Below are 15309 nucleotides of genomic sequence, written 5' to 3'. Positions count from 1 at the left end.
GTATTAATTAAAATCTATGGTATATATCATATAGACTTTAAAACTGTTTGTATTATATATTATTATAATGTATATTTTTTTTAGTTTAAATTTATCTTGTACAATTTAATGTTCTTATATCAAACCTAATTATTTAATTCTTATTTTAGAAAATAGATGAAATACAATTTTAAAAAATTGCTCGGAGGGGTAACATTACTCATCTGAATTCATTTTATTATTTCGTTCACGCAATTCCCGACCGCGTTTACGTATTTACAGCCTCGTAACATGATTATTTATTAACACTCTTTCGTCGTAATATTACAATAGAACAATCACAGATCACATTGGAACCTCGCCGATCTTCCGTAAAAGAAATAATTTATGTAGATAATAATCCATTATATTTATATTAGATAATTAGTCGCAACAAAATATATGCCCAATCCTTGTAAAGTTTCGCAAGACCCTTATATTATATTTTTATTCCTCCCGCGTAAGATATAATTTATATATTTAACATTATAATCGCTACCACAAAATATAATTTTTATATATTACTATCGCGTCGTTCTTCTCTCGTGGAAGAAAATAATTTATACAATTATAATATATCAAACGCTCCAAGAAATGTGCCCAACCTTCGAAAGAGATCTCTGATAACATCGTCGGACTTTAAGGAGAACGAAACCAAACGAAAGTTACACGCAAGGCCATTCGATGTTAGAAGTTGTAAAACGATCGCTCGGTTCGTTTTCGCAAAAATAGTCCTCGTCAATACGTACAGCACGTTATTTAGGAAGGTATAAAAAAACCTATGTAAGAATAAGTAGATCTCCGACATGCTTTGCGATGTTTCTATGTCTTAATCTCGTCGGCACTTGGACCCGCAATAATAACGCTATTATTGGCAACAATAGGCGTTTCCAGCCGATGATCATTCTCGTGCTTCTTTATCGTATAATTATTAGTCTTCTTGCCGGTCAAAATCATCAGATCCGAGTGTATTCTGAAGTGCAATCTAGATTCCAGTAAATAACCCGTATAGTTTTTCCTGGAATTTGAACATAGTTAATTTTTCCAACGTAAAAACCAATAACAATATTAAATATAGCATAATGTAAGATCCAAACTAACTTGGCGTCTTCCAAAAAGCTTATAGCCAGCTGAGTGTCGCCCTGATCTTGTGCCAATAACGCTAATTCCACGGTAGCATAAGGAAGTAAGTACGTGTCCTCTTTGAGAGATTTTTCCAGTTGTAAAACACCTCGCAGACACTCCTCCGCCAATAAAGGATGCTGCATTTGCCGTAGACAGGCGCCCTTCAGTAGCAACAGGAGCGCTTCGTTGTCTGCGTGATAATCGCTTTTCCTGCACAGTACATCACACATTTATTACTTGTAACTTATAATATAAGAACAAATTATATCTATAATTACAAAATAATAACACGAATGCTTGCTGTATTTTGCATTTTTATTTAATCGTGAGATTGCCAAATCTGTCAAAAATAAATTTTGCAAAATACCTACTATACAATTAAATTGACAAAATGCTACAAAAATATAACAAAATTTTTAATAAAATATTATCGCAGATTGTCTGCAAAATTCTGCATTGATGCAGAAACCTGCTGTCAGATTATGTCGAGTACAAAATTAATACAAATAACGTAGTTCATGTTAATATGTCACAATATTCCATTTGAATCTGTTGGCAAATTGTTAACATTTTATCTACTGGGTCGCTTCTTTTAACCTTATCGCTCATTCTGTATGCCTTAATTAACATTAATCTTTATCAATTTTTTTCGTTTCAGGCTACTTGTGCAATCATATATTCTATAATACACACTTATGCTGAAATAACAATTAGAGTCGTCGGAGAAACTTACGGGGCTGCTTTAAGTTCCCTTTCCTCTTCTTCTATCTTCTTGAATATATTTAATATCAAGTCCTGTCGCTTGCCTATTATCCTGAACATATTCCACACGTACATAAGCTCAAACACGGGCACGACTAGGTTCTTCTTTTGTGCAAAATAACGCTCCGTCTTCTTGATCATGAACTTCTCCAACGGCAGCGACTTGCCGGCGATGCGCTGCTTATAAACCGGTGCCTCCATCATCAGGCTGTCGACTCGCTGTTTCTCCGCGCTCCAGGTCGACGGTTTCTGCATAAGCAGGATCGCGGCCTTCTGGTACAGGTAGATAGTGCGCGACCAGTTGGATTCTTCCGCCAGCATCGTGGCGTACGTGTCCGCCTTGCTCCACTGCTGCATCGAGCAGTGCGCCCACATCAATTCCCAATAACAGAGAATACCGAACTGCGGCCAAACATTCTGACTTTTCCACGACTTTATATACCAGTCTATGCACTCTTCGAAGTTGGCCCGCGTGAGTTCCAGCCTTCCCTTGAAGAACAGGAACCACACACTGTTCGGATAGACGCTCAGTTCCTGCTCCAACACCTGCTCGCACCAGTCCAGATCGCCGTCCGAGTGGCTCAGTATGAAGGAGATTATCAAATTGTAGGTCAGTAGAGACAACACGCAAAGGACATGTCGCAGGCCTTTCCTATCGTTGCAGCCCTCTCTCAGTTCCATTAGACCGTATTCCTAACAATTAAGTTGATAAATAAAATTTAACTTCGACAATATATTCTTAGTAAATAATAGCGATATTTTTAGTAAATTGAACTTTAGCAATATATTCTTCGTGAGTAATATATGCTCATAGGATCATAATCTTAATCACCTTATCGCCGGAAAATCCGATAAACTCTAATAATTTAATGACACGTGCCGGTAGCAACGAGATCATCTGGAACAAAGTACGATTTTATAAGTATATACGATAAGATAATGGTTGTCGAGATAAAAATATATATAGATATAAAATATATGCATACCAAATTGAATGTGCCGATGCCCATGTGAACGCCGCCTTCGAAATGCACTTTGTGATTATCGTCTTTCCACTTCCGGTTTTTCAAGATCGTCATGCATTCCCTGCAAGAGACAACAATTGTGAATTGTTGGCGAAATCACGAATCGACGAGTCCGTTGTGGCTTATTTACTTGTACGACAGAAAACAGGTACGAATTTTCAGTCCTGCCTTGACAAAGCTGATCAGAGTCTCGTCCTCCACAAACGTGAGCATCGATTTTAAGAGGAGCGACTCGGCATAACAGAGCTCCGCATGCACTTCCTCTGCAAGATCAATCCTCGGTCATTCCTTTCATGCACTATGCACTATGCACTTTACGTAAAAGCTATTTGGTTACATCTGGATTAATCAGTCACTGTAAAATTGTATCTGGCAAAATGCCTCGGCAACAATTTCTATTGACATTAATGTAGCAAAAGATTTACAGTAGCACAGATTATGTTAATACCGTAAATTATTAAAGTTTATCATCAAGAAGACTAACTGTACGTGTTATACAGAATGTAACAGGAACTTGCCATTAATTATTGTCACTCTCATAAAGTCTGGGATACTCTATATTAATATTTGTTGATAAATCTCTCTATAAAAATTCCTCTAATTAAAGGAGCTTGAATTCACTTGTTATTGAAATCGATGTTACATAATAAATTTGACGTCACTTTTGTTAGGTAATATTCGTTAGATGCGCAACGAACAGATATCGCATGCCACTTTACGCACGTATACGCAATACATTACCGATCGTGTAAGCGTCGTAGTTAATCTTCTTGACCATTTTCCCGATGTTTTGCGTAATGGTGGTGTGCTTTCGGTGTTTGGAGCACAAGTTTATACACTGCTTCAACATCATCGACGCCTTCTCGATGTGTTCCTGCACATGACAAAATTGTTAAAGAATTAGCTAATGCGATTCGAGGGTGGACAAATACAAAAAAATGTTTGGAACATAACGGAAGAAACATAATGAACAATCGGAATACTTGTTCGAATGTAAACATCGCCTCTAGGTACGCGAACACGCTAGCCCCCAGAGAATGGTACAGGCTACTGTCCGCCCATGGCTCCATGATTTTTCTCGCCTCGTCGAAGTCGTTGTTGAAGAAACAGTGAATCGCCCTTTTCGACTCCATTATCGCTGTATCCAAATCCATAGACGCGAGTCTGAGACAAGATTTTTCCTCTTAAGAGGTTTGCAATTTGCAACGTCAAAAAAAAAGTTGACATAAAATAATGTCCGAACAATTACGATACGCAATAAAAGTTAATTTTAAGTTAAGAGGTAATCTTTCTTCCTAGACAAGATTAAAGAAAAAAATGTGTGCTTTGACATGAAATAATAGGTCAGGAAAAGAGCTGATTCTGACGCAAGTGATTTTTTTTCTCGGATAAGAGCAGAGAAAAAGCTTTGACGTAAAATAACACGTAAACAATATATAATACGTACTGTGGTAATGATTCCTGAGCATCTTGAAACTGAAATGCAAAAAGATTGAAACATATCAAATACAGAATGCGGACGTTTAAGTCCAGAAAAACCTAATAAATTAGCTTCATAAATATCTACCTCGTCATCGGCTTCAACGTCCGACATCTTTTAGCTGGTGTTAGGAAACGGTTCTGCAAAGATAATGTAATTTTGCAAAATTAATTTTCTCTTATAATTCAGTATTATATAGATATTTAAATTTATATTTCTATAATCCATGTTAAACTATATATTAAAAATTATCGTGCTTGTTATATAACTGTTTAATTATTTGTTATACTATTTTAAAACGTATTACAGTAACGTATTCTAGTCTTATCAAGAGAAACGAGAGAAAAAAAAGAGCTGGTATAACAAAAATATTACATTTTACAAAGTTACAAATCGATTTTTAATTACATTTAGAAAGTCACGAAGTTAATAATCCAAGCAGTACCGTGGATATCTCCTGTGGAAAAATAATTTCCGATTTTATCAACTCGATTCGGATCTGTGGACAACGATAATGCAATCGACTAACTGATAACGCAAAACGTCCAAGGTGAGGTAATGTCTGCTTATGCCTGGAAATATTTAAAATAATATTTAAAAAAATATGGAGAACTTTTAGCGCGAGATTGACGCTTTTATGGCATTCAAGGAAACGCCGTCGCAAAATGCCGCCTTGATTTAATGAACGGTGCTAAGATGTAAAAGTGACATTATCCGGTAATCGGCGAGCAGTAACGATATAATTATACGGATGATTATATAGATGATAAGGGAAACGGGCACAAAGAAACGTTGCTTCTGCGTTACACAACATCGCGGGGTATTTGCGCAAAATAAAAACGTAGCCCTTGTCTCGCAATACTCTTATTCCAAGACACTTTTAGTTTCAAATTCGTCTTCTATATGCGCCGCGGTATATATTTTCAAGGTGAATATTTAATTTAAAAAAAAAATATATATAAAAAATATATAATAAATAGGTAGTTGCACTAAACTACCAAAGGGACCGTCACGGACGAAAGTTCGTTTAAATTCCAGCGCGTAATAAACAATTTAACTTTCTTATCCCCCGCCGCTCCCTCCCCGGGTTCCGTTCACCAATTTCACTCCGCGGCAGCTGGGAAGCCCCGCGAGCGTTAGGGGAGCAAGAAACTCGCGACAGAAGCGGTAACAAAGTGCGGCAAAAGTGCAAAGGGGACCATTAATTTTTCCTCTTTACAAAAATTTCCTAAAAGCGTCGCGACTCCTCGAGAGCGACGAGGAGACAAAGACGAACGACACTTCACCTACGATGCAAATTTGTCTCCCAAACCCCGAAAAGACGTGGCTTCTCCTAAAACGGAGGATCTTCTCCACCGCACCCTGGCGCGGCGAGACCGGTCTCACCCAGGTCGTTTAAAGGAGTCGAAGGGGATGTCAGCGAGAAGACGGCTCTCGGGATCGCGACGAGCTCGCGCCTCCGTGACGGTCGGCGAGGAGCGATTTCGAACCCTGCGCACGTGGAAAGTAGACTGCCACGAAGAAAGTATAGGCAGGCTAGACCTACATTTCCTAAACCCGCGCACAACGGAGAGGAGAGGCGAGAAGGAGGACGAGGCGGTGGAGGAGGAGGAGGAGGACGGAGAAAGCGCGCGCACTCGTGAATTTCGCGGACGTTCGCGGTCGCACGACGGCGAAGAGCCGTCCGCTAAAGAGGCTTCTTATCAAGGATTTGCGCGGCTGATACCAGACGGCGATCGCTTCCATGGCTTTATTCGTCTGATTAGATCGCGATAAGATCGCGTTTTCCTGCGAGATAATCCTGGTGGAAAAATCCTTTCGAGTTTTTTATATTATTAATCAGAATTTGCATAAAAATTTTCGGACTTTCTCAGAATGCTCAGAATTTTTCAGATTTTCTCATATTAATTGGAACGTTTTTTGAGAAAAAAACTCGGACAAAAATAAGAATAAAATATTTCAGATTTTCCCCGCCAACACAACTTTGTAGAAATCTGAATGAACATAAGAAAATCTGTGCAATTTGTCATCGGAATAAATTTTCATACATTACGAATACTAATAGGAACGAGGAAGTAGAGGTAATATATGTTGAATAGGAGATAGACAATTCGAACAAAGTGTAATACAAGGATAGCGAGTCTAGTCATAAATAGACGTAATTAAGGTATGGATGGATGAAAAATTGTGAACCAAGTCCATTATTGGCTGTAAACACTGAAGTAATAAATTTCATTCTATTCATACATACACGGAGAGAATTTTCTCTTGAAATTTACCCTGAAATCATGGTGGTAGTTGTGGGACAACATGTACCACCAAGAATTTTATGCGAGCTATTCTGATTAATATCCACCATAATAAAAAATATTAATACCTATTACGTTAAAATATAAAATATGTTTGATTAATTTTACTAAAATATATAGTAGAAATATAGTAGAAATTACAATAATTTTTCAAAATTTACCAATCTGCTTGGTAATTTTTATCACGTTGTTTGTAAAATGTCTTTTGTATGTATTTTGAAAATTCCAAGTTGCCAAGTTGTCCAAAGTTTATAGCGAATTTAAGAGTAAAATATTCCTTAATACTGTAAGTGATTATTCGGCTAGTGATTAATTACTTATTTTGAGTATTAAAAGTACCGTTTTTAATGATTTTAAAACTCAAAATAAGTAATTAATTACTAGCCAAATAATCACTTACAGTATTAAATTTCTATAAGGGATAACAAAAAGTTCTCTCCGTGTACGCGGATACTGAGCTATATTCCGAAAGTCCTTATCCAATTATTTCTAAAAGTATCTGAGAAAATATATTTTTCCAGATATTTTCCACGAGTCCCAATTTTCGCAACATTTCTGAAAAAAATATGAGAAATTTTTTCCACCAGGGCAGCGGGTCGACAGATCGCGGAAAACTCTTCTCTTCTCTCCTCCAGGACGGCGATTGCATTTTCTACGTATACGTCACGCTGGAAATTAAAAGGCGACTCGAGATATGATTCGCTATTTAATTACGATTCAAGAAAGAGAGAGAGGGAGAGAAAAAGAAAGAAAAAAAGAAAGAGAGACGAAGAAACCTTTCGACTTCTTTCGCGTGCATCATTCGCGTTGTGAAGAAATAAAGATTAATCGAGTTAAAAGTGCAATAAAAATAAAAAAAAACAAGTTTTTCATTTGCGCTTACGCTTAATCTTCGGAGGATGAAACGGGCAATTTTGCAAAAATTCTATTTCAGATAACTTTTGACATTATTATCCTTCCACTTTGTTTACGTTCACGCGAGACGACGACAAGCTGACAATTTTTGGCCGAGATTCTCGCGTTACGAATCTCACGCCGCGAATGACACAGTTTCCCTTCGTTCCTCGATTCTCGCGACTCATTCTCGTAACGGTACGCGGGCGCGATACGCGTAATCACGGCGGGGTCGATCTCCATCAATAATTCATCCGAAAATAGAGCACGCGGTGCGTGCGTACATGCCTGCCCGCCTGGCTGATGCCTTGTCTCGTTAAATAACGGCGAGAGGCCCCGCGCGCGCGCGTGGAGGCGAAAATCGATCGTCGCCGGGAAACGGAAACGGGGTAGACCGGCGAGTGTGGAGCAAGTATAGGGCTGTGTGTGTGTACCGTCCTGGCCTTGCGTCGCGATATGCGGGCGCGATGGATGATCACGTGGGTGAGCCGGGTCCCGCTTTTCCCGCGGTGAGCGCCGCGCTCGAAAAACGCGACGGGACGCGGCGATTACGGCCGCCCCCGAGCGTGATTAGCGTGAAGCCAACCGATTGCCGAACAGCGTCGAGGAACAGGAACAGCGCCGACGTACCGTCGACGAGCGCGTCGCGTGCACCACTGACCTGCTGGCGGCCGACGGCGACGGCGACGGGGCGACGGGCGACGGGACCGTCGGCGACGGCGACGGCGGCGGCGGTGGCGGCACACGTGACCGCCCGCGGATGACAGGCGCCCAGGATCGTAGCAAAGACGACGACACACGGCCGGATTAGATCGCAGAAAAATGTGCCTTTCAGGTCTCTTTAAATTAATAGAGAGGGAACTGATCTTCGTTCTCGATTATAGGCTTCGACGCTTTTATTCCCCGACGTTTTTTTCCTTCGATCCTGGATACGCATCGACGCTTCGACCAATGAATAATTTGTTTAAATTACGTCCGTTGCTGAAAATGATAAATATACATTGTAAAAGAAATAGAAAAGTAGAATCAACGTTTAACGATCAAAGGCTTTGTAATTGAAGGAACGTCAGAGGTGCAAAGTTCGAGCTTTTAAGAAGAATTCAATTATTTAATATCCCCCCCTCTTTTTTTTTTTTTTTTTCTCTCGCAGAAATCTAATTTCAATACCGACAAGAAGTTAAATTAATCGGAGACTGATAAAACATTGCCTTCTCTTCAGATTTTAATATGTAAGCATAACATTATATCATATGTTACGACCCCATATATATTTTCATTTCTTTCCACGCTGATTTTCTGTCATCTATCATCGCACTGCGTCACAAGTGTCCTTTTTTTTCAAGTGGTGTCTTATCTCACAATAAATTGCTTCGTATCGAGAGAAGAGTAGTATGAGGAATACATCGAGTGCAGAAAGCTGGTGATAACGACGTAAAATAATTTCCCCTAAGGCGATTAAGCCGAGACAGAACGTCAAACGGGACGAAAGTCGCGTCCTATTCTCGGACTCTGAGGAAAACAAAAGAGATAAATCAAGAAAGTGTTTTAAAAGTATACGTAGAATCAGAAATATATATACCTACATATATGTACCTCCAAGTACACTTAAGAGTGACGAACAAATCTGTCGTCGAGTTTAAAATCAATATGCCTCGAGGATCAATCAATAACTCGAGATTCCAACGGCTGAGAACGAAAACAGGTGTGCCCCCGCTGAATCTCTTGCGTGACGAATTTGCAAGTCGATGACGTGTTCCGTAAAAAGAAAGAAAAAGTTGTTTCGTGGAAAACACAACAGATTTTCCTCACATTGTTCACTCGATGATCCTTATATGAAAGAAATAAAAGTTAAGCCTATCGATCCAACAAGCAAGATTATAGAACATTAATAATTAGCAAAGGATTGTGTTCGACCCCAACTGGCAAATCTTATTGTTCACAATACGCAATGTGCGTATTGTGAACAATAAAATTTGCTAGTTGGGTCGAACACAATTCTTTGCTAATTATTAATTATTCATTGGCGATTCAAGTTCTCCGTTATAGAATAATATTAATTTAAGCGTTAGAAAAGAGGATTCGAACTAAAAGGCTGCAACGAGTCGCATTGAGGTCGTGCAATTTGGAATAAACGAGGATCAACGCAGAATTTCATAACGAGCTAATTGCATGATCGTCCGCGCGAATACGTCAAAGTATAACTTAGTATACATCTACGTTATAAAGTATAATGCGACTTGTAATTACAGCCTTATCTCGAACGTGCGAATGTTCATTTCTTTAACATATATCCTTCGTACTTTAATTGCGCGCGTATTATATAAATCCCGGGCGTTTTCCCGGCTGATTCCTGAACGTCGAGATAAAAATTCATCACTCGATATAGCTCATTCGTCTGACTTTTATTCCCGCCTTCCTCCACGTTCTTATTCCATGCGGTTTTTTATTCCGCCGTGAACAGGGCCTTCGGAATCGCGGATGCGCCGGCAATCTTCATTCTACTGGGACGTAAATGTGACAAAAAAAAATTAAATATTCTCGGTATAACACGCAATGCGTATAATAAATTATACTAAACTGTTGCGCAACGCCTGTATGTGTCGCAAATAAAACCGATATGCTATGCGCTTTGTTTCCGTGGAAATGATTCACGTCAATATGTATCAGAGGAGCACTCGATATCTGCAAAATATATTCTCAATCAGCGATTTAAAGTATTGAAATTTGAGCTTCTACATGAGATTAGAGATAACATAAAATATTAGCTGGTAGAATCCAGTAGATTCGGACAGATTCGTATCAGCTCTGTAAACCCATTAGCATAATCACGAAGTAAGAGGTATTTATTATACTTCGTGAGCATAATGCTCGAATTCTACCGGCAGTATTTGCCGATGTAATCTGACAGCAGATTTTCAACAGAAACCGGCCAGAATCTACCAGTTTGCAACTATCTAAACAGATTAATTAATCTAAACAGATTAATTAATCTAAACAGATTAATAAATTTAAGCAGATTAATTAAGTGAAATGTATATCATATTGAAACCGTAGATTCTGCTCGGCCTCTGCCGTCGTATATATTTCATTGCGTTTCTTGATTTCTAACAGATTCACAACATTCTTAATGCCCGCAGGTAACAGAACGTTCCAGCCCCTATTACAGCAATTGCAGCAATTACAGCAATTACATCAATATTACAGCAACATTCCAGGATTCCTGCAGCAATGTTGTAAGAGGCTCGATTCTCGCAATACAATTAACTGAAATTGCTGTAATATTAATAGAATATTCTACGTGTGTGTGTTAAGTTTTGTTAGATTCTATTACATTTGCGCGGGCAAATTCCGGCGAGACAAAATCTGCTCCCTCAGATTTGGCCATTACGTTACATTATTTACGTTTTGAATCGAGTTCATTTGCTTACGTCGGCACCGATGCAAACGCGAGCAGAGAGATAAACAACGGGCTGACACGAGTCCGCGCGACGTGTCTTTTCTTAACAGTTTTCTCTCTTTCTCTCTCTCTCTCTCTCTCTCTCTCTCTCTCCCTCTCGGAGCCTTCTTCTCTTCTTATATTTCTTAGCTCTTGTCTCTTTTCAGAAGGCAATATACGGCCACGTTTTCGTCGCGGCTGACAAATCGCACGGGAAACGCGACGATGCGAGGAGAGACCGCGGCGGTGGCGGCAGCGCTCGCGTGACGTGACTCGCACGGTCGCGTCGCACGTCGAAATCGCGTACCTACCGCGTACCTTGGCGTACCTGCTCGCCCGAGCGAGCAGAGAGTCGCCGCGCCGACGTCGCGGCGTCTTCGGGTGCGTTTCCTGGACCTGGACGCGCGCGGGAGAAAAGGAGCGAGTGGAACGCGGCGATCGTGCCCGGCGCCAAGATCGCGATCTATCGTGACCACGACGACGACGACGTTGTCGTCGTCGCGACGCCGCCGCGGCGCGGGCGATACCGACGAACGACCTACCGACGGCAAGACCCGCTGTCTTCGGTCTACCTCGCGGGATCGTCGCTGCGTCGACTGTGAAATGTAGGAACGCTTTTCTCTCGTCTCTCGTTCTACCCTCCTCGTGCTCTCTTCCCTGATCCCTCCGGTCCGCGGCTCGCGCGGCCGATTCCGACAATCCGACGCGGCTTACGCAACATAACCTTCTCGCTCCGGGAACGGCCAGCGACCAGCGACGACGGAACGGGAGACGGGACTCCCCGCTGCGCGGCACGTAGACGTGTCCTCCTCCCCCTCTCCCTTCCCCCCCGTCGACTCCCGCGGACTGGAGCAGACTGGAGTGCGTCCTGCGTTACCGTGGATCTGTGGATTCGATTGCGGGAACGGGCCGCGGCGGCGCGCGTCGGTGTCGGGCGCGTCCTCGTCGGTGCACCGGGGGATCATATGTTATTACCACGATGCGTTTGTTATTACGGGGAATCCGTCCTCTCCTTCCGTTCCACTTGTCACAGTCTTGTCACCGTCCCTTCCGTTTTGTTGTGATCGCTCTTGCAACAATAGTTAGGCGTTGACAGCCTCGCTCTCGGTGTTACGCTTGACATCACGTGTGTGTGTACAAAACTACAACGTGTGTACAACATCGTCCGTATACTCTTTGGGTCACTCTTTGACCTCTCAGAAATGCTGAGCTTGCGGCCCGTTTTGGAGAATAACAATTGATAAATTGTAAAATTTATACGTGTAATTGTACGCGTTAATCTTAGCTTATGTTTGTTGCGCTAACTGTGATGCAACGATGACGCTTATGACACTACAAAGGAGCACTCTTCTGGTTCTCGTAGATCTGACTGTCATCGCGAGGGTATGAGGAACGATCCGTGCCGCGGCAGCTGCATTGGAGGATTACCAGGTGCGAGCTAACTTTGTGTTTCCTTCCGCTATGGAGAATCAAGGTTACCACCATCAATCCATCTCGACTCACCAGTCTTTCTGGAAGAAGAATACGCGGGCTGTACCGGGAAGGTGTGTATTTCTTTGTGATTTTGCTTTCCGTGTACCTGGAATTTCTCACGGATCAACTTACTAATCGAGGAAATCTCTCTTCGAAGGCCAAGCCTGAAGCAGGACGTCAGGCCCGGCAAGTTCAATCCCACGGCGATTGGGTCTGGCAATCTGGCCGGTACCGCCAACAGCGGCGGCGGTCACGGTACGGGAAGTGGAAGCGGGGGCTCCACTTCGTTTCAAGACTTTCAGGAGAGCGTGGACGACGCGTGGGACTCGGGGGACGACGAATTCTGTACAGTCTCGGATGTGAGGATATCGAAGAGGGTCAGCCACTCGGCGGCCCTTAGCGTTATCAATAGTCATAGATCTGGCAATAAGTGTTCACAGCCGCCCAATCAGGCGAACGCCAAGGCGGTCCAACGAGAAATTATTCCGGAGGAGAAGAAGGCGGAGGCTCTTCAGAGGCTGGCGGTGCAGCCGTTGCATCTGCGCAACGTGAATCTGCACTCGCAGATGATCAACAGCCAGCACTCCGGCGAGGATGCGGATCTGAAGCACGGTGCATCGCCCCTGCACAGGCCGACGCAATTCCCCGGTAGACCGCAGCCGCTGAGGCAGACAAATGCTCCCAATAAATTTTTTATACCTTCGAAGGAACAAGGTGCGTATCTGTTCCTTAGTACGTTTAGCAGCGATCCTTAAGATGAGGTTTAAAAAAACGCTTGTGAATCTGCTTAGACGGCGAAAGCAAGGTGGACAAGTTTCAGTTACTCTTGGAGGCGTCCGTGCTGAATCTAGATGAATTGAGGCAGCTATCGTGGTCGGGCGTGCCTGCCAAATTACGTTCCGTCACTTGGCGGTTATTGTCTGTAAGTAGAGAAGGTAAACGCACCGCATCATCGAGCCCGATGGAACGCCGTTCGCGAAGCGTTAAGCGACACCGCGTTCGTGACGTTGCAGGAGTACTTGCCGGCTAATCTGGAACGTAGGCAGCCCGCGTTGGAACGCAAACGATTGGACTACTGGAACTTGGTGAAGCAGTATTACGACGTCGAGCGGGACGAGGGTTTTCAGGACACGTATCGCCAGATTCATATCGACATACCTAGAATGTCGCCGCTCATCTCGCTGTTTCAGCAGACGACGGTGCAGCTGATATTCGAGAGAATATTGTACATTTGGGCGATCAGACATCCCGCGTCTGGTTATGTCCAGGTATTTGGCACGGCAACGTGTCTTTTTTATTCATTTCATTACGTGGTATCGTTAATTCGTATATCCATTGTTGCAGGGTATGAATGACCTCGTGACACCCTTCTTCTTGGTCTTTCTGCAAGAGGCCGTACCGATACAAGCCTGGCAGGATTTGGAAAATTACGACGTGGCATCGTTGTCGAAGGAGCAGCGTGACATTATCGAGGCGGACAGCTTTTGGTGTCTATCTAAATTTTTGGATGGTATACAGGACAACTACATATTTGCTCAGTTGGGTATCCAGCATAAAGTGAATCAGTTGAAGGAGCTGATACAGAGGATCGATGGTGAGTATCCTGCTGCTATGAATTTACCTTGTCTAAAATATTTGTCTTTTTTTTTTTTTTAACATTTTATGATAACATTTTGACATTTTAGCGCCGTTGCATCAACACTTGCATCAGCACGGAGTGGATTATCTACAATTCTCCTTTCGATGGATGAACAACCTGCTAACCAGGGAAATCCCGCTTCACTGTACCATCCGACTTTGGGACACGTATCTGGCGGAGTCCGACAGATTCGCCTCATTTCAGCTCTACGTATGCGCGGCCTTCCTTCTCCGTTGGAGGCGACACTTGCTCTTGCAACCTGATTTTCAAGTAATCCATCCGCCATCTCTATGCTACAATGTAGATAGAGATAAAGCACGATCGGTTGTCATACTTTCGTGATTGCAGGGGCTAATGTTAATGCTACAAAACCTGCCCACGCAAAACTGGACGGACTCAGAGATCGGCGTGCTGGTGGCCGAGGCGTACAAATTGAAGTTCACATTCGCCGATGCGCCGAATCACCTGCAGGCCCACGATACAACGACTAGGTGACCACTTTCAGACGGATTGGGTTGATGTTATTATGAATAGTGGCCAAACCGAAAGGCCGAGCGTTACCGAGTTATTGCCGGTACTCCTCTTCCGTCTCGCCGTCACTATGTACTGTGACGTTCAGTCTATCACGGCCATATCGAAAGTTTCCGGACTCCTAACACGCGGTCTCCTACGTTTCGTTCCCGCGTCGGCTATTAAGTTTTCTCGATTACCTTATGCGTTATAGAGTTTATTCCTTTGTTACATTGAAGGACTTTGCGAAAACGATTTAGATATACTCGCCATGTTCCACTCTGGAACAAAATGTAAAATGCGTTTCAAGACGCGGAGAATGTAACGCGAATCAATTGCCATATTTCCCGGTTTTCATTAAATTTTTATATATATAATAAGTCTCAGACATATATATACAGATAATATATATAGACAGGAAAGTTTTATATATCGACCCTGTGTTGTGCTTTTACATGGTGATTATGCCGTTTTCTACCAGTCTTATATATTCCTATATCCCAATTATCACGAATTTGGTTTCAGAACTAACGTTTACGTCTTAATAAACGACATCATGATATTATATTTCATTTTATAGCATACGCTTTACTTTGATATATTTTATATATTAAAATATGCGACTTTTGTCATATGCC

At 42.2% G+C, this 15309-nt stretch overlaps 2 protein-coding genes across 14 annotated transcripts; one reads left to right on the top strand and one right to left on the bottom strand.

The window, feature by feature from the left end:
- Positions 1-190: 190 nt before the first annotated feature.
- On the bottom strand, positions 191-11735 carry LOC143901407 (tetratricopeptide repeat protein 39B). Of its 10 annotated transcripts, XM_077413708.1 has the most exons (15): positions 11592-11735; positions 10192-10295; positions 9914-10111; positions 9197-9440; positions 8275-9122; positions 4498-4550; positions 4378-4406; positions 3914-4094; positions 3672-3804; positions 3061-3193; positions 2892-2991; positions 2738-2803; positions 1877-2598; positions 1120-1353; positions 191-1036 (listed from the first exon to the last, which is right to left on the bottom strand). In XM_077413708.1, the coding sequence occupies exons 6-15, from the start codon at positions 4522-4524 to the stop codon at positions 841-843; spliced, it is 1821 nt and encodes a 606-aa protein (XP_077269834.1). In that variant the 5' UTR covers positions 4525-4550; positions 8275-9122; positions 9197-9440; positions 9914-10111; positions 10192-10295; positions 11592-11735; the 3' UTR covers positions 191-840. The 10 variants fall into 10 exon arrangements, with proteins under 10 accessions (XP_077269834.1, XP_077269833.1, XP_077269835.1 ...); XM_077413707.1 differs by lacking the exons at positions 8275-9122; positions 9197-9440; positions 9914-10111; positions 10192-10295; positions 11592-11735 and adding exons at positions 4819-4867; positions 4940-4982; positions 8048-8266; XM_077413709.1 differs by lacking the exons at positions 8275-9122; positions 9197-9440; positions 9914-10111; positions 10192-10295; positions 11592-11735 and adding exons at positions 4856-4982; positions 8048-8266.
- Positions 11077-15125, top strand: Tbc1d22 (TBC1 domain family member 22). 4 transcript variants are annotated; one of them, XM_077413718.1, is made up of 8 exons: positions 11077-11654; positions 12413-12593; positions 12680-13236; positions 13314-13444; positions 13536-13790; positions 13867-14116; positions 14208-14431; positions 14510-15125. In XM_077413718.1, exons 2-8 carry the CDS (start codon positions 12511-12513, stop codon positions 14654-14656), a joined length of 1647 nt encoding a protein of 548 aa, XP_077269844.1. In that variant the 5' UTR covers positions 11077-11654; positions 12413-12510; the 3' UTR covers positions 14657-15125. The 4 variants fall into 4 exon arrangements, with proteins under 4 accessions (XP_077269844.1, XP_077269847.1, XP_077269845.1 ...); XM_077413721.1 differs by lacking the exon at positions 11077-11654 and adding an exon at positions 11965-12198; XM_077413719.1 differs by lacking the exon at positions 11077-11654 and adding an exon at positions 11965-12296.
- Positions 15126-15309: the final 184 nt, after the last annotated feature.

This window comes from Temnothorax americanus, unplaced genomic scaffold (genome assembly GCF_048541705.1).
Source record: "Temnothorax americanus isolate GAGA-0224 unplaced genomic scaffold, ASM4854170v1 Scaffold33, whole genome shotgun sequence".
Lineage (NCBI taxonomy): Eukaryota > Metazoa > Arthropoda > Insecta > Hymenoptera > Formicidae > Temnothorax > Temnothorax americanus.
The sequence above is the reverse complement of the archived record's forward strand: the minus strand, read 5'-3'. Positions and strand labels throughout refer to the sequence as shown.

What these genes read in the sequence shown, in the direction of transcription:
- LOC143901407 (XM_077413708.1), bottom strand. Translation starts at nt 4,524, where the DNA reads ATGTCGGACGTTGAAGCCGATGACGAG. An exon ending in ACCTGTTTTCTGTCGTACAA is followed by an intron (nt 2,992 to 3,060) that starts GTAAATAAGCCA and finishes TGTCTCTTGCAG; the next exon opens with GGAATGCATGACGATCTTGA. An exon ending in GCATCGGCACATTCAATTTG is followed by an intron (nt 2,804 to 2,891) that starts GTATGCATATAT and finishes ACTTTGTTCCAG; the next exon opens with ATGATCTCGTTGCTACCGGC.
- Tbc1d22 (XM_077413718.1), top strand. Translation starts at nt 12,511, where the DNA reads ATGGAGAATCAAGGTTACCACCATCAATCCATCTCGACTCACCAGTCT. An exon ending in TATACCTTCGAAGGAACAAG is followed by an intron (nt 13,237 to 13,313) that starts GTGCGTATCTGT and finishes GAATCTGCTTAG; the next exon opens with ACGGCGAAAGCAAGGTGGAC. An exon ending in TCTTGCAACCTGATTTTCAA is followed by an intron (nt 14,432 to 14,509) that starts GTAATCCATCCG and finishes TCGTGATTGCAG; the next exon opens with GGGCTAATGTTAATGCTACA.